This window comes from Heptranchias perlo, chromosome 21 (genome assembly GCF_035084215.1).
Source record: "Heptranchias perlo isolate sHepPer1 chromosome 21, sHepPer1.hap1, whole genome shotgun sequence".
Lineage (NCBI taxonomy): Eukaryota > Metazoa > Chordata > Chondrichthyes > Hexanchiformes > Hexanchidae > Heptranchias > Heptranchias perlo.
In genome coordinates this window covers 10,306,174-10,333,419 of record NC_090345.1, presented here as the reverse complement: position 1 = coordinate 10,333,419, position 27,246 = coordinate 10,306,174, and the positions used below count along the sequence as shown (strand labels likewise).

General features: G+C 44.4%; 1 protein-coding gene across 4 annotated transcripts in view; it reads right to left on the bottom strand.

Moving 5' to 3' along the window:
• sema4gb (sema domain, immunoglobulin domain (Ig), transmembrane domain (TM) and short cytoplasmic domain, (semaphorin) 4Gb) overlaps positions 1–27,246 on the bottom strand; it is a 164,426-nt gene that overhangs the window by 56,132 nt on the left and 81,048 nt on the right. For all 4 annotated transcript variants that reach the window (XR_010966666.1, XR_010966665.1, XM_068002086.1 and 1 more), the window contains 7 exons: positions 25,019–25,167; positions 23,116–23,178; positions 22,914–23,012; positions 22,692–22,782; positions 20,599–20,715; positions 15,646–15,800; positions 995–1,170 (listed from right to left, as the gene is read on the bottom strand). Coding sequence is in view for 2 of the 4 variants with exons in the window: in XM_068002086.1 (XP_067858187.1) it covers positions 995–1,170; positions 15,646–15,800; positions 20,599–20,715; positions 22,692–22,782; positions 22,914–23,012; positions 23,116–23,178; positions 25,019–25,167 (850 nt within the window). In the remaining 2 variants the exon portion in view is untranslated. The remainder of the gene's footprint in view (positions 1–994; positions 1,171–15,645; positions 15,801–20,598; positions 20,716–22,691; positions 22,783–22,913; positions 23,013–23,115; positions 23,179–25,018; positions 25,168–27,246) is intronic.

Genomic DNA, 27,246 nt, shown 5'->3' with positions numbered 1-27,246 from the left:
AAACAGAACGAGTGGCTGGGTTTCCCTTGTACTGTTGCGACAAAAGAAACATTCAGAATGCGAGCATGGACCCAACAAACCATGGAATCTGGCCCCATTTTGCTAAACTGTCCCAAGTCTGGGGACATCCAGATTTGTTTCCAAACTTTCACCCATTCTTAGTTTTCTTCCCTCCCCAACTGCCATCCTTGAAGTTGATGGGAGAGATCGCGGCTATTTCCCACATAGCTTAAAATAAGGTACGGCATAAGCTCTTGTGTAATTGGAGTAACCACAGGTGGGAATCACACTAGTGTCGGCAACGTTAATCCATCTGTGCCGGTACACCAATCATGGGCCTCTAGATTGTGAGGATAGAATCAGGACCTTGAGAAGGAAAAAAATAGATAGGAAGTGACAAAGAAAACAGAGTCAGGCCTTACAAAGGTTACCTGTAAATTTAATTTGCTGTGGAATTCATCCTAGACACCCAAATGTGAATGGATTGTCCTTCTTCTGGATTAAATCCAGGTGTCCTCAGAACAGTATTCCTGCGTTCACCTCATTTCATTCATTTCAGTTGTGCTCGAACTGGGGTTTAGAACTGAATCTAACTCTACTAAAAAAGGGACTTGCTTTTATATAGCACCTTATCACATCCTCAGGATATCCCAAAAGGGTTTTCAGTCAGTGAATTACTTTTTGAAGTGTAGTCATTGCTGTTTTTGTAGGTAAACACGGAAGCCAATTCGTGCACGGCAAGTTTTCACAAACAGCAATGAGATGAATAACCAGCTAATCTGTTTTTGGTGGTGTTGGTTGAGGGATGAATATTGGCCAAGACACTGGGAGAAGGCCCCTGCTCTTCTTGGAAAAAGTGCCATGGGATCTTTTATATCCACCTCAACAGGCAGACGGGGCCTCGGTTTCATATTTCAGTTCTGCACTGAAGTGTCAGCCTAGATCACGTGTTACTTTGCTTGTTACATCGCCACCATTTTCTGAATGTACTTACCATTGTGATATGAACACTCCATAGAATATGGTGCTCTGCCAGCTTCCTTGGTCCAAAACGTAGATACTCTTCAAGATGTTGAAATAGAAGCCATATTCTGGGATGGAACACACAACCCGGGTCTTTAGAAAAGATGTCCACTTCCTCTGTAGAGTTCTCATTCCTCCCTCATCGCTCTGTAGCACAAACATATTAAATATAGAAATATGTATGTGTACATGCTGCACTGTCACATATAGCCATTGCCAGGCAGCCACCCATCCATCTGTAACCAGCTTTACTATGGATTCTTTCTGACTTAAAACAAAATCAGCATTTTCATTTTTATATATGAAAATCAAGACTATAAAGCATCATGCATTACACTTCAGGACATTGGAGCATTCCTATGGGACCCATCTGTATTACAAGAGATCCCGGAGGTACTAACATTTTGGGACACAGTATATGAGTAACCTGAGACATGACATGTGGTAAGTGTAGCAGGCTTAGAAGGAACAGGTGGCTTTGGACCAATGGTTCCCAAAGCTCTCCTCACATCATGTCTGGCTCGGTCATAGACTAATTGATAGAGATTGATTGCTACGATTAGTCAACAGCTCCATTATCATTGTATCATGTGACTACAAAGATGGTAGAAGGCGAATTAGATGGACCTTGGTCTTTTCTCGTATGGCAATTCCTGTGTTTCCATATACTACTAATTCATACAATGATGTTCCAAAGTTCCAATGTAGTTGAAAGGTCCTTTTACTCTTTATTTTTCCTTCTATCTCCCCTCTCTACATCAGTCAAACTCACATAGATTTCTCAGGTATTTGGTTTGCCAACTCATATGTACGGTGATGGGTCTCCATATATGTCAGACACAAGACTAACCAAAAGAAGACCCCTCTGTCTTAAACTTATAACCACTCTCTTAAACCTTATCTGACTTTTTCTCCCTGCCTCAATCCTTTAAAACCTAAGATTCATGTCATTACTTCTTGATTTGCTTTAACTTCTCTTCTGTTGTCATCAATCTTGGTAGTCTCCTGCACTACAGGGTCTGGTTCTTTACCTAGGTTTCTCAATGGAAAAGAGACACCGCCCACCTCAACTGTTAGCACAGAGCTACTTCTATACATAGAAGTGATCACACTGAATAACCCACCTATCAGTCTTCACTTGGTCCTGATAATTATTCCAGCAATTCTGTTAGAGGTTACTTGGGGATTCATATCAACACAGGCATTTCTGCGTTGACAGGGTTAATGCAGTACAGGGGTGTGTTTACAACTTATTCAGATTACATTCTTCCACTGAAAACAATGGGAGCACTCACTAGCCAGCACCACTCCCAGTTGAGAAGTCAAATTTCAATGTCTTAAATGACAGGCAGTCAGAAAACTACAGCCCATAAGACAGAATCTCTCTCAAATCCAAATATTTTGAATTCGTCCAACAAACTGGAAGGAAAGCAGAAGTAGGTGACACCACCAACTTCAATTGTCTGCTAGGACGAAGGGTACATTGTAGAAGACCTTTTAACTGTGACGTAACTTTACTCTTGAACCTTTACACCAGTATTTGTTTAAAAAAGGCGCCGCCCAGCATGGACTTTGAGGCATACAGACCAGGAAAATCCCAGGTTCACCAGAATGATACTGGGGCTAAAAGGGTTAAATTATGAGGACAGATTTCATAGACTAGGCTTGTATTCCCTTGAGTATAAAAGATTAAGGGGTAATCTAATTGAGGAGATTACCATGATTGAAGGGGTTGATAGGATAGAGAGAGAGAAACTATTTCCTCTGGTGGGGGAGTCCAGAACAAGGGGGCATAACCTTAAAATGAGAGCCAGGCCTTTCAGGGGTGATTTCAGGAAGCATTTCTTCACACAAAGGGTAGTGTAAATCTGGAACTCTCTCCTCCAAAATGCTGTTGAGGCTAGGGGGTCAATTGATAATTTGAAATTTCAAAACTAAGATTGATAGATTTTTGTTAAGCAAGGCTATTAAGGGTTACAGAGCCAAGGCAGGGAGATGGAGTTAAAGTACAGATCAGCCATGATCTAATTGAATGGTGGAAAAGGCTCGAGGGGCTGACTGGCCTATTCCTGTTCCTATGTTCCTTCCTAAGCCGCAGCAGTTCTTCAGACACTACAACTAATCTCCGTGTCTATGTATTAGAGAGAGGGAAATAATCTGCCAGGGATCTCATTCCTGATCCCGATCCAGTGACTACTGCTGGAAAATATGCCTGGATGGACATCAATGAATTCCCTCTGTTTATTACAAAAGGGTTAACATCTGTAATTTCTGCAAATGCATTAGTGGGTGTGTTAATAATAGCACACAGAGGGAATTAAACCCCAGAGTGAATAATGACACCACCTTATCAGCCAACGTTTCACTGTGTCAGCCAATGAGTTGGTGATGGGGCAGGACTTATGGCAGAACTCACTGCAAACAGAGTCTATTTAAAAAGAGTCTCTACAAACTACAGCAAACAGAACTCATGACTGAAACTACAGCAACATCTCCTGATAAAAGCAGGATTATTTCTCCAGCAAAGTTCAGTGATTGGAGGATTGTTACATAATACAAATTATGTGAGTAAAATCAATTCCAGTCACTTACAGCAGTGCGGTCTCCAGGCATGATTGACGGGGGAATTACCCAATCATCTGGGACTTGTGTTGTCACTATATGCAGCTATTAAACCCATTGGCAAGAACACATTTGGGGTTGGTTGTGATATCCACAAAGGCATATTTTCTAGCAAGGGCTCATTCTAACAAAAGCACACCCAACTGAGCTCAGCTATGGACAACAGACTTGGGATTGAAATTCAGACCTTCCTGGTCTGTGTGTGACTAAGCTCCACTCTGGGGCTGAGTATTCGCCGAGTGCCTTTTTGAAAAAAGCAATTGCTTATGTGGACATCATTCAGTGAGCTGCTGACATTCACTGTCAGGGCCACATGCATCACAGGCAATGGCCCCTTGGGCAAAGTGCCAGAGGTCCACTGATGCTGATGTCACTGTGCTTCCAACCAGAGTCATCGGCTTTAGGCGAGGAGGAGGAGGAGGAGGAGGAAAAAAATGGAGGGGAGAATCATTTTAAACAAAAAGGAGCCTCAGCACTAGCACTTCTTTCGAAACTCAAACAGGTAAAAAGAATGGTAAATTAACTTAAGCATCCTTTTATATTTCCACCATCTACTCCTGTATATATATATATATATATATATATATATTTGGATTATTTCTTTTTAAATAGTGGTTGTCGAGGAGACATTCATGGAAAAGATACAAGACCTGACCTTATGTGAGGGCTGAATTAACATTCGCAGTTGAGATGATTTAATTGCTGAAGCACGCTGGGTTAATAACCATCTCTATTGATGTTAGCTCAGCTCCCTTGCACTGCAGTATGAGGATCACTCATCAGCCAGTTCTTAATCACATCATCACTCAGTTTAAAAACAGAAACAATGGAAACAGAGCTGCAAAAAGAACACTGTTAAAGATAAAGGTAGTTCCTTGGAATAGTACAGAGTTACTGATCTTTAGCACTGAACCGTTCCAATGAGATTGTTCACTTCAATTCATTTAATAAATAGAAAGAAAGAAAGAATTGCATTTATATAGCGCCTTTCATGAGCTCAGGGCATCCCAAAGTGCTTTACAGCCAATGAATTACTTTTGAAGTGTAGTCACTGTTGTAATGTAGGAAACGCAACAGCCAATTTGCACACAGCAAGATCCCACAAACAGCAATGTGATAGTGACCAGGTCATCTGTTTTAGTGATGGTGGTTGAGGGATAAATATTGGCCAGGACACCAGGGAGAACACCCCTGCTCTTCTTCAAAATGGTGCTTTGGGGTCTTTTAAGTCCACCTGAGAGGGCAGATAGGGCCTTGGTTTAACATTTCATCCAAAAGACGGCACCTCCAACAGTGCAGCACTCCCTCAATACTGCACTGGAGCGTCAACATAGATTTTTTGTGCTCAAGTCTCTGGAGTGGGACTTGAACCCACAATATTCTGGCTCAGAGACAAGAGTACTACCCACTGAGCCACAGCTGACACCGAATGTGGGATAATAATGCTGTGAAGAGCTCCTCTGTTAGCCTAGTGGGCCAAGGCACTGTTCAGTAGGGTTGCCAACTCTCCAGGATTGTCCTGGAGTCTCCAGGAATTAAAGGTTAATTTCTGGGGGCACTGCTGCGATCAACTTGGGAGAAAAATCTTCTGATCGGAAAGAAGCCGTTTTCAGGACCTAAGGACCATTTTTTTTCTGAGTATCTCTCATCACCATGCCCTGCCCTTTGCTTGCACCTACTGCAGGCGCTCAGTTCCTCAGTCTCCAGACAGAACCCCCAAAAATCCCTGGCAATGAAAATGGGAACTGATATTGTTCCTCGGGTCCATACTGAGGCCAGGCCTCATTAGCACAGGGCCAACGGGCAGAGAACGAGTGTCCTGGGGCAACATGCTGGCTCCTGGGGCAATATCGAGTGGCTTGGCTATGCCGGAGGAAGGTAGTTCTGGAGGGCGGGGGGGTGAGGGAGGAGGGAGCGCACCCTCGGGAGAGGAGGAGGAACCCTGTGCTACAGTGGCCCAGGTTGCTTTTGTGGGGCCCGCAGAAGCATTTCTTCTCCTCTCAAAATCCACAACAATGAAGCCAAGCTGATCTGCTGGGCTTGTTTTTGGCTGGATTATCCAGCTAGGGGTTGCTAACCCTCCAGGATCGCCCTGGAGTCTCCAGGAATTGAAGATTAATCTCCCGGACTCCGCTGTGAGCAACATCCAGGAGAAAAATCATAGGGGCAATAAAAACAATTGTGTGTGTTTCTTTTCATTTCCTTTGAACACTTTTGTTTATTAGTTATAAAAAAAATATAGGAGTTTGGGGGACAAAAGGCTATCTGACAGTCATGAATCATGAAGAGTCTGTTCACTTTCCAATTGGCGTAGGAAGGCGATGTGCCAAGAGGATGGACATGTTGGCCGACCAATAACGGGAGTGTGGGGGGAGGGGTGGGGCAGTGGGAGGCGGGAGGTCATGTAATGGAACCTCCAGGAATACATCCAAACAGAGATGGTATCCCGACCACCAGCTAATGTATGCACAGCACACTTTCTGACTCAGATCTGTCCATTCAGGGTCCTGTGTACCTCACAGTAACCCAACGTTTGCATATTACAATGGCCTACCCCCTGACTCAGGCGGGAGACTCCAGCAGTGGGTGGGAGGCCTTAATGTCTCCCCCCAGTTAATCTCTCCATGAGAGAAAACATTCTGCCTCGAGTCTAATTCTATAGCAGCGTCCTTTAGTTTTGCACTCAGTGCAGGTTAAGTAGCCTGTTTTAATCTGCATAATCTTCATTTTAAGGTCCTGAAACACCCCAACCCCCACCTCCCCCTCACCTTCATTCCTCCAATTAAAGAACAGCCTTGCAATTCACTCCTCATAACCCAAGGCCCTAAGTCCAATCCCCATCCTTATTATCCGTCTCTGAACTGCCACAATGCATCAATGCCCTTTTTCCAAGACACAGTATCAAGACCAAAATCAAAATATTCCAAATATGGTCCCACAAAGTTAAAACAACTTGTTCTGCCTCACAATCTAATGTTCTTGAGCTGTATCCCAGTACATAATTGCTTCTATGCACATGTTAACAGCTTCATGCTGGCTCGATGCTTTCACTAATAATGCACAATAATCAGACCAAATTTCTTTCCATGCCACCTCAGCTGATGGAACTCATTTATCTTCTACACACATTTTCTGTTCAGAACATGCATGACATTAATTTGTATTAAAATCCATCTACCATTCCTTAGCTGATCTGCCTAACCGATCCAGATCCCTCTTAGTTAAAAAAAATCCTCTATAATGAGGTACGGAAGGTAGTTGGAGGAGGAACTGCAGGTGATAATTACGGAGCAGGTAATGCACAGATGTCAAATTAATTACTCCCAGTGGGGTAAGGACTGGTGTGGTGCACAAACCATCTGAGAACCGGGCTTCACTGGCTGTCAGAGTCGCTGTGGTGATGTCTGTGGGATATGCAAGCCTGCAGCACCATCCCTTTGGATGTTTTGAGAGATTGTGTGTGCGCATCACTATTCCTCTTGCCGTTAATGCTCCTTTGTTGCTTGTTTTGTTTGTGGTGCTGTTTTTTTGTATTGGCTGCAGTCTGCTCTCCTTAATTCAAAGTTGGTCATAGAATCGGGGAAGGATACAGCGCAGAAGGAGGCCGTTCGGCCCATTGTGCCTGTGCCGGCTCTTTGAAAGAGCTATCCAATTAGTCCCACTCCCCCTGCCCTTTCCCCATGGCCCTGTGAATTTTTCTCCAAGTATTTATCCAATTCCCTTCTGAATGTTATTGTTGAATCTGCTTCCACCGCCCTTTCAGGCAGTGCATTCCAGATCATAACAACCTGCTTCGTAAAAAAAATTCTCATTCAACCCGGAGAAGTGTGAGGTAATGCACATAGTGGGGGCAAACAGTAAAAGGGAATACGCAGTAAATGGGAATATATTGAGAGGGTTAGAGGGAGTGAGAGACCTTGGAGTGCATGTGCACAGGTCCCTGAAGGTGGCAGTACAGGTAGATAAGGTTGTGAAGAAGGCATATGGAATGCTGCCCGTTATTAGCCGAGGTATAGAATATAAAAGCAGGGATGTAATGATGGAACTGGATGAAACGCTGGTACGGCCACAGCTGGAGTATTGTGTGCAGTTCTGGTCACCACATTACAGGAAGGACGTAATTGCTCTGGAGAGAGTGCAGAGAAGATTTACAAGAATGTTGCCAGGGCTTGAAAATTGTAGCTACAAGGAGAGATTGGATAGGCTGGGTTTGTTTTCCTTCGAGTAGAGGAGGCTGAGGGGAGACTTGATTGAGGTGTACAAAATTATGAGGGGCCCAGATAGAGTAGACAGGAAGTACCTGTTTCCCCTAGCGGAGAGTTCAAGATCTAGAGGACATAGATTTAAGCTGATTGGCGGAAGGATTAGAGGGGACATGAGGAAAAACTTTTTTACCCAGAGGGTGGTGGGTGTATGGAATTCGCTGCCCGAATTAGTGGTAGAGGCAGGGACCCTCAACTCTTTAAAAAAGTACCTGGACCTGCACCTGAAGTGCTGTAAGCTGCAGGGCTACGGACCGGGTGCTGGAAGGTGGTATTAGAATGGGCACCTGGTTGTTCTTTGAGCTGGCACGGACACGATGGGCCGAATGGCCCTCTTCTGTGCTGCATCTTTTCTATGGTTCTATGGTTCATCTTGCTTCTGGTCCTTTTGCCAATTCTGGTCAGTTTTAAATTATCTGTTAATTCAAATTTTTTTGAACAAAAAATGGCTGTTTTAAAGAAAGAAAAATCTTGCATTTATATAGCGCCTTTCACGACCTCAGAACATCCCAAAGCGCTTTACAGCCAATGGAGCACTTTTGAAGAGTAGTCACTGTTGTAATGTAGGAAACACGACAGCCAATTTGCGCACAGCAAGGTCCCACAAACAACAATGGCCAGATAATCTGTTTTAATGGTGTTGGTTGAGGGACAAATATTGGCCAGGACACTGGGTAGAACTTCCCTGCTCTTCATTTAAATAATGTTATGGGATCTTTTACATCCATCTCATCCAAAAGGTGTAGACTTTGTGCTAAAGTCTCTGGAGTGAGACTTTGAACCCACAACCATCTGATTCAGAGGCGACACCGAGTTAAACAGATGAATTCGAGCCGCTGGACGATTCAGATTTTCTTTTTGAGCCAACAAAAAGACTGGTTTCATTTGTTACTTGGTGACGTCGCTGTAACTTTTTATTAACTTCAAGGAAAAGTAAAATCAATTTCCAGAGATGTACGACATTAAAATGACAAATGTGACTTTGAGAGCTCGTTCCCCAAGGGCCTGTCATGATCACCATAACTCTTGCGCTCAAATGGTTGCTGCGATTGGAGAGAACAGGTAGCTGAAGAAACTTGTGTGTTTTAACGACAGCACACTGCTTAATGTTGTGACATCTATCTACATCCTGGACTGGGACTGAAATAAGTAACAATTCATGTTAAAAAAAACAGGAGGAATATACGGCCTACTCAAAAGGGCTAACAGCCTAAAGTCTAAACAGTGTTCTTGTATCAATCTGTACAAAGGTCTTGCCTGTAGGGCACATATGTCACACTTTGGTATCTCAAAAGTATTTAAAAAGAGAAAGCCAGTCATTTCCTGCTGGTTCGAATGACCCTAATAACCCGGCCTTTCCCCAAAGACGCATTACAAGCATCTGCCAATCTACAGAAACTTCCCTCAACAATTAGCTTCGAATTGACCTTGGGGTGTGCCTATTTACACCACTCACCCCACTACAGTAAATGCCTGAAGCAGTAGCCTTAAAGGGGCATGGAATCATACAGCACAGAAGGAGGCCGTTTGGCCCAGCATGCCTGTACCAGCTCTTTGAAAGAGCTATCCAATTAGTCCCACACCCCCGCTCTTTGCCCATAGCCTTGCAAATTTTTCCTTTTCAAGTATATATCCAATTCATTTCTGAACGTTGCTATTGAATCTGCTTCCATCGCCCTTTCAGGAAGTGAATTCCAGATCACAACTCACTGCGTAAAAAAAAATCTCCTCATCTTGCGTCTGGTTCTTTTGCCAATTGTCTTATCCTGACATGCCAGGGTAAACGCAGCCCCAAAATTGCGGCTAAACATCCAAAAACCATGCTCTAATTCACACATTATCAGATAGCAACACTGATAATGCCGATAGGATTAGATGAAAAGGGGTGAGAGGAGGATCATGTGGAGCATAAACACCAGCATTGACCAGTTGGTCCGACTGACCTGTTTCTGTGCTGTGAATTCTATGTAATTCTGTGTAACATCGTGGTGCAGTAACCAGTAAGTTAAAATTAAATCAAATATTTTCTGGAAGAAACGTATTTGATTGGGCTGTCAAGGCTCTACTCTTGGGTCTCAGTGACCCTGGGCCAGAGAGGAGGAAGGGAGATCTCAGCCGGGGATTCCATCTCCTGGCATGCTATCAACCGCAACCCCCCCTCCACTCACTGCTACGTGGAGAGCGAGACTCACTGGCGAGGTATCATCGGACATTGGCCACACCAGCACCTTCAGGACAGGAGAGAAGAAAATTGGGGGTGTGGTGGGGGGGGGAAACGCATTCTCTTATTGACCACCAGTGAGGAAACGGAAGTCACTTTGACAGGCCTGAAAACGAGCCAGAAACCGTACCCCAGGGTAAAAAGGGAGCGTGATTTATAAAGCTGTGTGGATTTCCGTGACTCCACTAAGCGAAAGCCTGACTGCTGAATAAAGTTTTCGCAGTGAATCAGCAGATGTGAGTCATGCTGTTGAAGATTTGGTATCAAGGGTGCTGGTTTGCTGGGGAAGAAACCACAGCATTCCAAACAAGCGTGGCCAGCTTGTGATCTGATTATCGCACAAGGGTGTCCTTGTAGTGAGTTACAGAATCAGGCAACTCAAATGAGTGCGTTCGTTGTTTCACTTCAACAAGTGGTCGTAATAACCTGCTTCTCCTTCAACCAGCTGGTGAGCAGGTGGAAATTATTATTATCAGGGTGCATTTTATCCCACTGTTTCTCCCCTTCGCACTCCCACCAGGACCACTCACTCCCTGTAGTTGAGCGAGTCAAGGAGTTTGCCTGAACCCAGGTCACAACTATTGAGGCTTTTGACCAGCCGTCTGGAGATGGGCAAAGGACATCCTGCTGGAGACAATCCCTCTGAGTCATGGACTCTGCTCAGCATCTCCCCGCTGCAATGGGGATAAAATTGGGGACTCTGTGGAGCGAAGGAGGGACATCAAATCTCCATCCCGCCATTCTGCAGCCTCTCAAAGTCAGTGCTCTTAATAGGCTGAACCACACTGCTGCCCTGGAATTATCATGTTTAGTTACAGATCACACACAAGGCCCCTGATAGTGGGGAGAACAAATCCTGATAGGAACTCAGAATCATGTCGGTTTAGCCAAGTGTGACAATAACTAAAAACAAAATTTAATGAAAAATAATTAAATTAACCAACATCAAAATCACTGCATAACTAGAACTAAGTAATAATTATAATGATATACTAATAATTAAAATTAGTTATTTGGTGCAGCTAAAATGACACTGATCGCAGTGTGGGCGTCACTGGCAAGGCTGACATCTCTAGTTGCCCTGAGAAGGTTATAATAACAGAGTGGCTTGCTAGATCACTTCAGAGGACAGTTAAGAGTCAACCACGTTGGTGTGAGTCTGGAGTCACATGTAGGCCCAGAGCGGGTAAGGACGGCAGGTTTCCTTCCCTAAAGGACATTGGTGAACCAGTTGGGTTTTGTGACAATCCGACAGCTTTATGGCCCCTTTACTGATATCGGTTTCTTTCACTTCCATAATTTTTATTAAACTGAATTCCAATTCTCAAATCGCCACGGTGTGATGTGAACTTATGTTCTCTGGATTACTGGTGCCAGCAACATAACCACTGCACTACCGTATCCACGACTTATCACTTTGCACCGTCCCTGCAGTTATAGTGTAGACACAATGTGAATCCAGAGTCAACGGCCAACCTGACATCACAGTGAAGAGGGTAGGCTGTCTCATTCCACTTCATTTCGGAGTCAGTTCAGACCTTGAAACCTGATTTGCACCAAATTTGACACTGGCGTCAAGCTGGAACTGCTTTACGCCAATGCTAGATTTGTAGGCCCTTAACTTTCACGAGCGATGGGAGGGGGGTGGGTTGTCCCAATCTCCCCACCGTAACTTTGGTGGAACCCTCAGAGAAACTATGTAAATGGTCATTTGCATTATTTTTCCTCCTCCCCTCCCCCCAATGGAAATTCAGGGCCTTAGTATGAACTTAGTTACACTGTGGGATTCTGATGTACAAAGGCTTGAACGTATTCACCTGAAGATCACTGCCTCCAGTAGCAGAGGATTAGCCTGTTTAAAATAAATGAGAAAATGTCCCCAATAAAATAGCAGAGAGAGGAATTTCAGCGTTTATAGGCTAGTGACCCACAGTGTAATTCTAGGGCCTGGCTTTTTTAGTGGTGTAACAACCTGAACAGCAAAAAAAACCTCTATAAGACGTTTTTATATCAAACTCGGGGAAACACAAGACAATATTTTGCGATATTAAGCTACGTATGTGCAAGGCCACCAGAGGAAATAAAACCTTTACTTCTATATGTGGCAGAGTATTCCCACCCTATAAAATGCAGGTAGGTTATTGGTAGTTTCACTTATCTCAGTAATAGGAATTGCTGGTCCAAACTGCCACAATCGCCAGTAATGTCAACAGCACAAAGTGCAAAGTGCAGCCTTCTCAAGCTGTGTTTAGATTGTTCCACTTTAATGTGGTTCCAGGGTTGTTTCCACATTACAGAAGAACAGGTCACTGTAAAGGACTCTCATCTTTGCGTTCGAGTTGGAGGTTTTTGGACAAATAGTGATTCAATGGTTCAAATGGCTCCGTGCTCCACTCCCGAACCCCGGCAGCCGCAGATTCAAATCCAAGGACTGCCATGTCGCTCAAAGTTGCCAGTCTTAAGCCCCATTTATATCCGTGAACTACTTGCTGCAGAATGGATAGTAGGAGCTCTTGTGTTCCAAAAGTTCTCTGTTCACACTTGCAGGGTGGATGCAGAGCAATGGCGATACTGGAACTCAGTTGCTCTAAAGTTGTGTATATTGATTTAGAATTACATTGAACTTACAACATGGAAACAGGCCGCTTGGCCCAGCCGGTCCATGTTGCTGTTCATAAAGGTGTCAGCTGTGGCTCAGTGGGTAGCATTCTTACCTCTGAGTCAGAATGTTGTGGATTCAAGTCCCACTCCAGAGACATGAGCACGTAATCCAGGCTGACACTCCAGCGCAGTACTGAGATGTTAAACCAAATCTCTCAGGTGGATGTAAAAGATCCCATGGCATTATTTTGAAGACGAGCAGGGGAGTTCTCCCCGGTACCCTGAACAATATTTATCTAACCAACATCAATAAAACAGATTATCTGGTCATTATCACATTTGCTGTGCGCAAATTGGCTGCCATGTTTCTTACATTACAACAGCGACTACACTTCAAAACTACGTCATTGGCTGTAAAGCACTTCGGGACGTCCGGAGGTCATGAAAGTAACTATATAAATACAAATCATTCTCTTTTTCTACACAGCAGCAGTAGTTTTAATCCCATGTGCCCTCTCTGTTCCCATATCCCTTTATCCACCTTTCCTTCCACCACCTATCTAACCTACTCTTAAATGTTGACATGGTCTCTGCTTCAATCACTAACCCATGTAGTGAATTCCACAGTCTCACAACCCTCTGTGTAAAAAAAGATTTCTCCTGCTCTCTGTCCTAAATCTCTTACATATTGAATCTCATATCCACGTCTCCTCGTTCCAGACCCATCAATCACTGGAAACAAATCTGCCCGAAATCTCCCCTGTTCCAACTTCAGGGGAGGCTTCACGCAGGCCAGCAACGTGCAAGTTACCAGAACCAAGTGACAGCAACTAATGCTTTGCCATCGGAGGCGGGGAAAAAGACTAGCCCATGAGGTGGTGCTCTGGGCATCTGGTGCCAAGTACCCCACCTTGTTTACATTACAGCACTGCCTCGAAAGGTGGGGCTTTATAACTGGAGTTGGGTACTCTTCTGTCAGGTCTCGCATGGATCCTTCAGAGGGGACGATCAGCTGAGTAACACGGGGCGAGGGAGGGGTAGATTTTCAACTTGCCGCCGGGGTGTAAGACTGAGGCTGTGAATTGGCCGCCCGTTATAGAAACCGTCCGGTTTTCCTTCCCATTGAAACCAACACAAATGAAGATCGGGCAGATTCTGTAACGAGCGGCTGGTCCACAATGACTGTTTTTTGTACCCGGGCGGCAAGTTGAAAATCTAACCCTATGGGGCTCAAGTCTCTTAAAGGGACAACACCTGTGATGGGATGAAATCATGCCGTGAAAAATTAGTACTAAACTCTTCAATGCACTCGTTTGTGAAATTGCTTTGTCCATTACTTTACCAAATGTGTTAACTTGTTTATTGCACGGCACGTTTTTACCTCACAGGGGATTTTGCCACGGTGGATTTTGGAAAAGCCTAACTGTACGTGGACACTGATCAAAGGAGAAAGGAAGCAGTGTTTTTATAAAAGCCAAAAAACTGCGGATGCTGGAAATCTGAAATAAGAACAGAAAATGCTGGAACTACTCAGCAGGTCAGGCAGCATCTGTGGAGAGAGAAACAGAGTTAACGTTTCAGGTCGACCTTTCGTCAGAACGGGATGAAATGTTAGCTCTGTTTCCCCTCCACAGATGTTGCCTGACCTGCTGAGTATTTCCAGCACTTTCTGTTTTCATTACAGTCTTTTTATAACAGGTCCTTGTTAAAAAAAAATCCAGTAGATAGATATATCCCCATTTGTGTGAGATTCAGCTAAGTGGTGCAAAGTTACACTATTCTTGTGGTGTTGGCAATACAAGCACAATTCCTGAGACGCACCGATATTCAGGATATGCCTTTGGCAAACTTCATGTCTTTATTACTTTTAACAGCTACCAGACCACAGCTGATTCTCATCAGTTTTAATGCACTGATACCAGATCCTTTTCTTATTAGTCAGCTCAGTAAATACACTGCAAGCCGACTGATCTTACATAAAACTGCAGTAAGTCACCCCCCAAAAAAAAATCAGAGAAATATGAGTTCCCGAACAAAACATTAAATGTAATCATAAATTACTTTTAGTGAAAGATTGATGGTGAAAAAAGCAAAGTAATAAATTACAGCACTGCCATATTGGTAGCTATAAACCTGAAAACTACTGGGTACAATATTAGCCTAAAAACACCAATGGACAACACTTCAACCAAAGCAAAATACTGCGGATGCTGGAAATCTGAATTAAAAACAGAAAATGCTGTAAATACTCAGTAGGTCAGGCAGCATCTGTAGAGAGAGAAACAGAGTTAACGTCTCAGGACAACGACATTTCAAAAGATCATTGACCTGAAACATTAACGATAATAGTTCTTTATTTTAACAGAGTCATTAAGCCGATTATTGTAAATGGGTTAGCACCTCCTTTAAAGCAGTGGACAAAGTAATGTCACAGAAATGCATTATGCCTTCATGCCTAATATTGCAAACAGTTATTTCGAGGCCAGTGTAATATGCTCTGTACTATGTTCTGCTAGAACTTAATAAAGAAACAGTAAGCAAAACTAAACAGGCTAATCTATATCCTCTGCTTCAAATATATTGCAGGATCTCACTTCTGCAGAATTAATAACAACTCCCCCAATTAATGTGACACAATCCACAAAATAAAAGAGGAAAAACTCATCTGAATCTTCACACCTGTTGCCCAGATCCATACAACACTTCAAACACATTGGGGGTTAAATTGGATAAAGCCCGACACCAGGGGCGGGAGGGGGGGGGGGGGTTGCAGGGCGCGGTTAACCCACACACGGTGATACCAATGTAGGCAGCACATGAGGTTCGTGCAGCCAGCGCTGCCCGCACCATTGAGTGGTTGCATCATCTGAATGTTGCTCATCGATCACACAAATCTAAGCTTTGAAACCCTCTTACCTTGCAGACACGAGCCACCCTCGTAATGAGCGGCTTCCCATTATAGGCAGTCTCTTCCCCGAGCTTCTCCGTGAAAAAGAAGTAAATCTTGTCGTCGTCTCCCAGGGTGCTGTTGACACTTTCCGTCACCAGCACTGAGTCAACAAAGTTTGCGTCTGAAAATAGGGAAACAGCAGTGGGTGAATTCATAAGTCACTGACGGGGAGATTAAAAAATAAATAAAAAAGCACAAAAGCCGACGGCCAGACAATATTTTAAACGGCTGGGAGTGCGCAGCAAGGATTGAGAAAAGAGACGGACAGTTCACTCGTCTTTTCCCGTACAGGGGCTGACTGATCCCATCGTACATTTCCAGCATTCGGTTTTTATCTCCTTGAGGTAGATTCAAGTGCCCGTATTACAAAAGGGATATAAAGGCACTGGAGAAGGTGCAGGAAAGATTTACAAGGATGATACCAGAACTGAGAGGTTATACCAACCAGGAAAGACTGAACAGTCTGGGGCTCTTTTCTCTAGAAAAGAGAAAAGGCTGACCTAATAGAGGTCTTTAAAATTATGAAAGGGTTTGATAGGGTAGACGTAGAGAAGATATTTCCATTTGTGAGGGAATCCAAAACTAGGAGTCATAAATATAAGATAGTCAATTATAAATCCAATAAGGAATTCAGGAGAAACTTCTTTACCCAGAGAGTGGTTAGAATGTGGAACTCACTACCACAAGGAGTAGTTGAGGTGAATAGCATTGATGCACTTAAGGGGAAGCCAGATAAACACATGAGGGAGAAAAGAATAAAAGGATATGCTGGTAGAGTTAGGATGGGAGAAGGCTCATGTGGAGCATAAACACCGGCATAGACCAGTTGGGCCGAATGGCCTGTTTCTGTGCTATAAATTCTATGTAATAAACTCTGGGCTACAAATAATAACAACAACAAATTGCATTTGTGTTGCACCTTTAGCATAGAAAAGTTCAATTTCAATTTTCATTCTCGGGCCGTGGGCGATGCTGGCAAGGCCGACATTTTTTGCCCATCCCTTGTGGCCCTGAAGGTGGTGGTGGGCCTTTGTCTTGAACTGCCCGTAGCGCTTTGGTACAACTGAGCGACTTGCTAGGCAACTTCAGAGGGCAACCAAGTTGGTATGAACTGGAGTCACAACGAGGCCAGACCAGGTTAGGACAGCAGGTTTACTTGCCTAAAGGACATCAGTGAACCCGTTGGGATTTTACAACAATCCAAAAGATTGATGGTCATTTTCACTGGTACCAGATTTCTCAAACTGAATTCAATTCTCAAACTGCCATGGTGGGATTTAAACTCACATTCTCTGGATCATTAGTCCAGGCCTCTGGATTACTCCTCCAGCAACATAACCACTACACTGTCGTCACATCCCAAGTTGCTGAGTTTAGAGGAAACGGCTATTTTATGGATCAGTAACCAAGTCATTTTTTTTAAATGTTTGTTTTGACACAATTTGCAGTGGTATTTTTACCACCTTGGTCAAATCAAACTACGGCCCACAAATGTGACCGCTGGCTCCTGACAGGGTCTAGTCTGGTAGAAACTCTGCATTTGGAACATTGAGACCACTTATTGCAGCTGCTCTGAATTTCTGATATTTGTAGCGGCAACTGGGAGCTGAGTCATTTCTGTGGAGATTCAGCACATGTTTACTCTATAAACAAGCTATAATTTATGCCGTTAAAGTACAACAGGACTGCAAAAGGAATGGGCCAGGATGCCATACAAGAGCAGAATTATAAAAAGCAGAGATTAGGAACAGTTAACCAGATTATATATACATAATGTACTAGTTGATAACCCAGTCGGGGTGCAGGATAGATGTGGACTGTGGTGGGATTGGACCAGATAATGGGTGAAAAGTGCAGGCCAAGCGTACGGCTAAGTCGATGGCCCAGTTGGGGCAGCAGTTCCAGAGAGGGTGCAGGCTGAAGCTCAGGCTGGGCCTCAGATTGGGCATGAGTGCAGGAAATCTGGTGTAGGCCGTGTTTAACGTCAAGGCCTGGTAGGGCTTACTTTGGGCGCAGTGCTCAGACTGGGCGCAGGTTCAGTCTGACAGTTACCCCCGCTAAGTGTGGGAAAGTTTATCTGGAACAATAATGAGAGTTTTGGCAGCCAACTGGATCAATTAGATCACTTAAAATGAACAGAACAACACTCTTTTTTATGATACATTTACAAAGGCAAATTCACTGGGATTCAGGCTTAAAGAGAGTTGGAGATATTTCTATTGCGCCAATTTCCCTTCAGATACATCTCCTCACTGGGAGCAGAACATTACTGAATTTAGCCTAAATTATATAGATAAGCCAATCTGATCAGATATTTAAATCCAAATATAATTAACATTAAATTATACAAATTTTCCACTGTAGTTAGGTATCTTCATTGTAATGTTTTTAGTTATAACAATGCCTCTCAAAGTTCTCATGTTCCATTTAATCATAGAATCATGCAGCACAGAAGGAGGCCATTTGGCCCATCGCGCCTGTGCCGGCTCTTTGATAGAGCTATCCAATTAGTCCCACTCCTCTTTTCCCATAGCCCCACAATTTTTTCCTCTTCAAGTATTCATCCAATTCCCTTTTGAAAGTTACTATTGATTACTATTAATACTACGATCTGGGATATTTACTGCAGTGCACATCACATTATAGATTGTAACTGCTCAGCTCCCGGGGATCCTGTTAGGACGAGGGTTGATGGTGTTATCATGGCGAGTTCAAGTGAATGGGTTTCAAACAGATGGTGCAAAACAAACAGGAAATGAACAAAAAAAAGTCAAAGGATATTAAACACAGCAGACTTTTGCTTTTGATCTTTGTGGACCACCTACGGGATGGTTTTCATTTTTTCTTGTTGCAGCTGTTCATTGTACACTGTCATACGTTACATTCCTGGTGTACATTATGTGTGGTACAATGTACATGGTGGTGTGTGATAGCAGATGATCCTTACAGAATGATTAGTGTCCCACCCCTATCGTGGGTCACCTTGCACTGTTCTAGAAGCTGGGATGCCTCATCTCACTGGGCTTACTGGCCTCCAAAGGCCGAGTTTAATTCAGCCCCTCTTTGTCTAATGACCTGACAAAGGATCCAACAGATCTAGAGTTACCACGGGGACGAAATCTGTCTTCACAGTAGAAGACACTAATAACATACCAATAATCGTAGATAGTCAATGGGCAAAGGGGAGGGAGGAACTAAAAACAATTACTATCACTAGAGAAAAAGTACTAGGCAAACTAATGGGTCTGAAAGCTCATAGGTCCCCTGGACCTGATGGCTTGCATCCGAGGGTCTTAAAGGAAGTGGCTGCAGAGATAGTGGATGCACTGATTGTAATCTTCCAGAATTCACTAGATTCCGGAAAGATCCCAGTGGATTGGAAAACCGCAAAAGTAACACCCCTATTCAAGAAGGGATTGAGACAGAAAGCAGGTAACTATAGACCAGTTAGCCTAACATCTCTCATTGGGAAAATGCTAGAATCCATTATTAAGGAAGTAGTAGCAGGACATTTGGAGATTCATAATACAATCAAGGAGAGTCAACATGGTTTTATGAAGGGGAAATCGTGTCTGAAAAATTTATTAGAGTTCTTTGAGGAAGTAACGGGCAGGGTGGATAAAGGGGAACCAATGGGTGCAGTATATTTGGATTTCCAAAAGGCAATCGATAAGGTGCCACATAAAAGATTACTGCACAAGATAAGAGCTCATGTGTTGGGGGTAATATATTGGCATGGATAGAGGATTAGCTAACTAACAGAAAACAAAGAGTTGAGATAAAAGGGTCATTTTCAAAATGGCAATCTGTAACCAATAAGGTGCCGCAGGGCTCAGTGCTGGGGCCTCAACTATTTACAATATATATCAATGACTTGGATGAAGGAACAGAGTGTCTTGTGGCCAAATTGCCTGGTGACACAAAGATAGGTGGAAAAGCAAGTTGCGAGGAGGACACAAAGTGTCTGCAAAGGGATATTGACAGGTTAAGCGAATGGGCAAAAATATGGCAGATGGAATATAATGTGGGAAAAAGTGAAGTCATCCACCTTGGGAGGAAAAATAAAAAAGCAAGATATTATTTGAATGGAGAAATGCTGCAGTACAGAGGGATCTGGGTGTCCTCGTACATGAAACACAAAAAGTCAACATATAGGTGCAGCAGGTAATCAGGAAAGCAAACGGAATATTGGCCTTTATTTCTAGGGGGATGGAGTATAAAAGCAGGGAAGTCATGCTACAACTGTACAGGGTGCTGGTGAGACCACACCTGGAGTACTGCGTACAGTTCTGGTGCCCTTATTTAAGGAAGGATATACTTGCATTGAAGGCAGTTCAGAGAAGGTTCACTAGGTTGATTCCGGGTATGGAAGGGTTGTCTTATGAGGAAAGATTGAACAGGTTGGGTCTATACTCATTGGAGTTTAGAAGAATGAGAGGAGATCTTATTGAAACATATAAGATTCTGAGGGGACTCGATAGGGTAGATGCTGAGAGGATGTTACCCCTCATGGGGGAATCTAAAACTAGGGGGCATAGTCTCAGAATAAGGGGTCGCCCGTTTAAGATGGAAATGAGGAGGAAGTTCTTCTCCCAGAAGGTTGTGAATCTTTGGAATTCTTTACCCCAAAAAGCTGTGGAGGCTGAGTCATTGAATACATTCAAGGCTGAGTTAGACAAATTTTTGATCAGCAAGGGAGTCAAAGGATATGGGGAAAGGGCAGGAAAGTGGAGTTGAAGTAAAAATCAGATCAGCCATGATCTCATTAAATGGCGCAGCAGGCTCGAAGGGCCAAATGGCCTACTCTTGCCCCTATCTCTTACGGTCTTATGAAAGTTGAGGGTATGCACCTTCATTCCAGGTCAGGAATATCTCAGAAAGAATACAATGAGATTGAATGAATGAACTATTTTTCTTACCATTCAGTGAGTAAGGAAGAGAATCGTCCATCCTGAACGAGCGTTGTTGAAAGTTCCTTTTTATGTCCGCCAGTCCACCATGGAACCCGTAGAGTGTGGCGGTGTATATTTTATTGTCTGTGAAAGAGCAGATTATGGAAGTTTGCGCAGTTCACAATTTTAGGCCAATTTAAAATCTCTACTGCTAACTTAAAAGCAACTTTTGAAAGACATGATTGCCCTTAAGAACAACAGGAATATTTCTGGGAATCAGGAGTTCATGACGAAAAGTTAAGGAAGTCCTTTGATGAAGAGGTGACTTTGAGGTAATCGAATTGAAGTCTTGAAGACAATGAAGGGAGTTAATAAAGATGATCCAGGCAAATTGTTCATTAATGCGAAAGGTTCAAATACCAGGGGACACTAGTTAAAAATGTGTAAATTAATAAGATGGAAAGTTCGGCAGAAACCTTTTCACCCAAAGGATAATAGGGTTGTGGAATATGTTACCATAGAAGCTCTCTAAAGTGGGATAGCATAAGTTCTGAGGATCTCGGGAATGCTGGCATGGCCACGTTTATTGCCCATTGCTAGGTGCCCTGGTAGCATCTTGACAATTGAGTGGATTGCTAGGCCAATTTAGAGGGCATTACAAAGGCCAAACCAGAAAGGGTCGCAAGTTCCCCTCCCTGTGGGACATCGGCGAGCCAGTTGCATTTTTACAACAACCTGGCAGCTCTGGTGGTTGTTTTTTTTTGGTGCTAGCTCCCAAAAGACCAGATTTGTTGAACTGAGTTTCAGAAGTTGCCATGGTGGGATCTGAACTCACGACTCTGAGTCCAGTACACTACACTCCACCACAGTACCATAAAGAGGCAACTGGATGCATTCCTGGAGATAGAAAGGGTGAAGGGAAATGATGAGAAGGTAGGTAGGGGGCAACGAGATGTACCAGAAAGGTATTGGCTTGGTAAACTCAATAGTCTTTTTCCTGTTCCTACAAAAATTGATGCTCTTTTTTTTATTGAGTTATCAGTGCTAAAGAATCATTTGCCAAGTAAAAATATCCATAGAAAACAGGATGATTGTTCAGCAGGATTCATGTGGATGCCTGGGTATCTGGCAGTAATCTCATCTTGTTCTTCACCTGGAGCCACACTGAAAAGAGATTACTGCCTAGAAGTCACTGGTATGTGTCCATTAGGTTTTATAATATATATCTGACGCAGCTTTTCCTATCATTCTCACTCATGGGTGTTTTTTGCCACTGCGTTGTCGTGGCAGACATTAATTGCCAGGGTGCTTCAGGCGGTTAACTGTTAATGATAACCCCACTGCAGGATCAATAACTGTCCCCATAGTCACCGGAGGTTTATTGAGTGACAATTTACAGCGTTTTCTGAATTGAGGAGCCTGGATGGAGAGCCATGGCCCACAGGGCAGAGAGGCCACGGAGGTGGAAAAACGTAGAAGATGAAGTAACTCAACAGCTAGCGGTTAGGTGACACCAAGCTTGAATTTTAAGAAGCCCGTAAATTGTAGCAGGAAGCAAATATTAAAGAAGGTAAGGGGTACGGTAAGATGACCTGGGAAAGAATGAGTTAATGTAGGACACTGGGTATTGATTTTATCACAGTGAGGAGACAGGAAGGAGGAAAAGCATATACTAGGAGCTTAGGAGGAGCAAGATAAGAAAGCTTAGAGCAGCAATGACACTAATAGAATTGATAAAATAGAACAAAAAGAAGGCTTGCTACAGAGAGATAAAGAAGGGGTGGAGGCCAGTGGGAAGAGAGGATTAACCATCAAACAGCATGCGTTTTGTTATATTTTGTATCCTCTTAATGGGCGCATTAAGGGTAATTTTCCAACTTCACACTCCCAGCAGGGAGCACTGCCCACTGGGAGCACGTATCGGAAATTCAAGTGCTAGCTATACATGGTTTTCCAATCATTTGTTCAGGTGGTCAGACACTGCCTGAATTTCAAGTACACGCTTCCTGTGAACAAGGGTCCCCACCAGGTGCACTAACAGAAAATTACCTCAATTAGCTTGACCATAATACCTACATACAAATACATATAATCAGTAGTGTCTAATGTTTGCTACCTACCTACAATGAGGCCTGTGTATCCAATTGTGGGGTCATAAGGGCACTTCTCTTTTCCCTCAAAGGTCGATGACAAAGTGAAGTTCTCAATCTCCTTTAGAGTGGCGGGGGGGGGGGGAAAAAGAATGAGATCAAAGCAGCGAATTCAACTGTAGAAGACATGCAGTCCAGGAGAATGCTTTTGCTCTCAATGCCCGAAACCACATGCACAGAAGAAATACTTACAATGTAAGCGCAGTGAGGATGAAAGGCATACGTCCCACAGGTATACAAATGAGTTCCATTGAATCGTTTCAAGAAGCGGATATAGTTAAAGCAGTCCATCTGCAAAGAGCACACGGCATTTTACAATCAGGTTGGAACTTAAATCTTCAAAATGCTCATTCAATCTGCCGTCACCCAGCAAGTCTAACTCATTTCTCCCTACCTCAGTGTGCCCCCGTTTATCTAGACAATCAGATCTTTTAGCTGGCACAGCCTCCCATTGTATCTGTTAACGAAAAAAAACATTGAAGTACGTTAGTGCAACAAATTTAAATTTCTGCGACGAAAGAAATTAGTGGCAGCAATGAGTGTTTGCAGTCAGTGTCACAGAGTGGGGACAGAGGTAGGCTCAGCTCAGTTGCTGATCAGAGACAAGTGGGCTGGAGGTTGCACTGGGCCTCTGCCAATTTCCTGGTTGCTTTGTAAGGGCCAGAACCACCGTTCGCCCCTAATAAGATAAATGGTGGCTGGGGGCGGAGCCAAGGGGGGGTGGTGGCAGGGAGTGTTCTAACTCCTGAGGCCAGAAGGGGTTTGTGTAGCGGCCAGTCCATCAAGTGAATGGAGCCTGCTAGTAGGGTCCAGGCCAGGCTGGTGACTTGGACCCCCAAAGATTGCCACTTTTGCCAGACTTTGCCCCTTGCTCAGGGGGCTGAGGAGAGCATGGCTGGGGTCGGGAGGGGGGCTGGGGCCGAGCAACCCCCACCCCCCCACCCCCCCCGACTAACAGGGCGAGCAAACAGTACAGCTGCTGTTGGCATGGGGCAGGCAGGCCCCAGAGATGCGCCAGTGGTGGAGCTTGTGCCCGCTGGCCTCACGCTAATGAGGTTCTCTCCCGTGGACCCCGCCACCTCCAGCAGGGTCAGCACTGGAGGACACAACCGTCAGGATCGCATCCTGCAGGCTTTTAGCCCCCGTACTTACCCTACCGGGTGTTTTCCTTCCCCCACTTTCGCCGTTTCACCTGAGTTGGGGTTCCCAACATGAGTCCCGCTCATCTTCTGCCCCATACGCTCTTTGAGTGCTCGGCTGTGGCTTCCCCTCATGCTCTCACGTCTCTCCCCCTCCCCACTTACGTCGACTGGTAACTCTTAGATTCTTGCCTGTTACCCAGCCCTACATCGGTCAGCTGCTCGCAGTGCGTCCGAGCACCACCCGCTGCTCCCTGAAACCCCCGCATCCTGCCAGTCCTTAGACAAGGGGCGACTGTGATCAGTTGGACCACTTTGGCGCACTCCAGGCGGTCTCTGATCGAGCTGCCTCTCCTCCTTGCCCGCCCACTGCTCGGGGCCTCAGTCTCAATCTGTCCCCTGCTGCGGCCAGTCCTGGGCTGGCGCTGCATGCTGCTCCCTATGGGCCGCAGGCTTCCGGCCAGCCCGTCAGCCACCAGTCGCTGGTTAGCCATTCTGGTCACGGCTTCTCCCATCAGTGTGTAAAGCACATTACAATCATCACTCATTATAGCTTTTGAGTATGAAATTTATAAACCTAATGGTTTTTTAATGTGGCACCAGACACATTTTCTACATCATTCACCAAAAGAAACTTAATGTTGCATGAATGCTACCTTGGAACGTCCACAATGTGGACAGAAAGCTTTTCTTCAACAACATGATTTTAAAAGGGAAACAAACTTAAGTGGAACAATATACTCCATATTTAAATATGAAGTAAGTGTTGCTTTGACGTTTTCACTGAGATTAAGAGACACTTTCCCGGCTGTGAAGTACCCTGTATAAATTTACCAGCTGTCTAAAGTGAAGCAGCGGCTTGTCCACTACACCAGCCAATCAGCATGACAAGTTTACATAAGGCAGTTTCTATTAGAAATGCAGAAGTGGGAAATTATAATGGAAAATTTAAGGACCGAATGCATGGCTTTAAAACGGACACTGAGTTACGTCTGCACGCCCCAGTCCAATTATCCCCTGCCCTCTAACCCCACTTCCCCTTGAAGACTACTCTCGGTCTGCAATCCCCATGTGCAACACCACAGGAGGTCAATCAGTAACAATAATTTGCATTCCTGCAATAGACGTCATTCATTGTGAAATACCTCTTACTCTTACCACTTTTATGGAGCTGTCGCTGATGTCACTCATATTTAGGGCAAAAATGGCTCCTCTTGCTCCGACATAAAGGACCCCCAGTTCCTCCTCGAGCCAGAACGTGGTGTAGTTGTACACGGTGTGAGTGAACTGCTTGTAATCAAGTAAATCTACAAGAGACAAAAGAATGTGTTTGGAAGGTTAATTTTTCAGTGCGTATGTCAGGAGTTGATATAGCAGTGGCCTGATTCACTGAGTAACTGAGCACACAGCCAAGTAACAGTAAAGGTATTACAAGCAGGTACATAGGAATATAGGAACAAGAGTAGGCCACTCAGCTCCTTGAGCCTGTTCCACCATTCAATTAAATCATGGCTGATCTGTATCTTAACTCCATCTACCCGCCATGGTTCCGTATCCCTTTATGACCGTGCCTAATAAAAACCTACCAATCTCAGTTTTGAAATTTTCAATTGATCCCCAGCCTCAACGTCTTTTTGGGGGAGAATGTTCCAGATTTCCACTTCCCTTTGCGTGAAGAAGTTCTTCCTGACATCACCCCTGAATGGCCTAGCTCTAATTTTAAGGTTATGCCCTTTTGTCCTGGACTCTCCCACCAGAGGAAAGAGTTTCTCTCTTATCTACCCCATCAACTCCTTCAATCATCTCAAATGGCCTCGGTGTCCTTGGGTTAGGGAGAGGAAATTAGTTCCCACTTCTGACTGTTACCCAGTAACGTCTGATCGACATTGTATAAGGCCTCCCATGGCCAAACAGTGTGCCGACACTCAGTGCCAAGGCTTACGTGAATAATTCCTACCTGGAGAAGGTATCAGGGGGTAACCAGTGCCTATGGAGCGAGCCATAGAGTAAATTCACCAATCCCACATTCCCAATGAGGAACCAGGCTCGAAGGGAGCCCGAGTTGGGGAATCAGTGTTAAATTGTTGTAACTTCTATCTCCAATCCACCCTACCTTGAAACACAGCTCCCCAGCGGGGAGTCAGTGAATACACTCTCACATCCCAACATGGAGTCAGTGGCTTGAGCAGCGGAAGCGAAGAGAGAAAAATTAGTGGAGAAGATTGGCAAGAAAAAACACAGACTCGTTTATCGGATGTAAAGGTCTTCAGAGACAGAGAAAAATTTTTCGTTTTCATCCCTGGAATGTGGGAAAATGCTGAAATTGACCCTGTATATGAGTTTATCTCAACTGTATTACTGATTTTAGAAACAGAACCAGAGAGTGGAAGACTCAGCTGGATTAATTGTGGCAATATGACAAGCAGTGAAGAAAATCCGATGAGATGGCAGCCTGACTGGCTGTCAATTGGAAGCACTTTTCCGACCCTGACACGTGTGGTGGTGAGGTGATGAATGGTAATGCAGAGAAACAGAATTTTTTTCCCAGTTTGTTTTAAATTCTCCCTGTAGTGCAGAGGTTAACATTTTCCATTGCTAATATAAGGGGATGGGTATGGGAGAATACAGGAATATTCAGGAAAAACTCCAGTAGCCCAACAAGCCTCTCTGATAGATCAACTGCCGCTATCTCCTTCTCTCTGTATCCCTTGGCCCCATCGCCAAAGAAAACATTACATAGAATTACATAGAGTTTATAGCACAGAAACAGGCCATTCGGCCCAACTGGTCCATGCCGGTGTTTATGCTCCACACATCCAAACTTCCTAACCTTTTCTCATGACTTAAATTCCTGGGGGGTGATTTTAGGAGGCAATTGCGGGTGTGTTGAGGTCGGGGGGGCTCCGAAAATCGCAGAAATCCCATTCGGGCCCGGAAGCCGGCTCCAACCCGCCGACTTCCAAGTTTCCCAGGGACCGACCTGTGTGCGTGCGAGCAACCCGAAAACAGAAGTCCCGCTGGCAATTAAAGCCGGCAGGATGACAGTTAAAGAGCCAAATGTATCTCATTGAGGTACTTAAGGCACTTTACCTGTGACAGATGAAGTAATTAGAATGATTTTTAACTTACCTGGGCGGCTTGCCCACCGCTTCTGATTCACGCCTGGAGAACAAGAAACTAAATAAATTAAATAAAAAACCATAGACGGAAGTGAAAACACAAAATGAACCTACCTTTGCGCCCTGCTCCGACATCTCCCCCTCTGATGTCCCCTTCTTCACCCCCCGTCCTCCCAGTGTCCCCCTCTTCATCCCCCCGATGCCCTCCAATATCCCCCTCTTCACCCCCCCGATCTCCCCCTCTTCAACCCCCCGATCTCCCCCTCT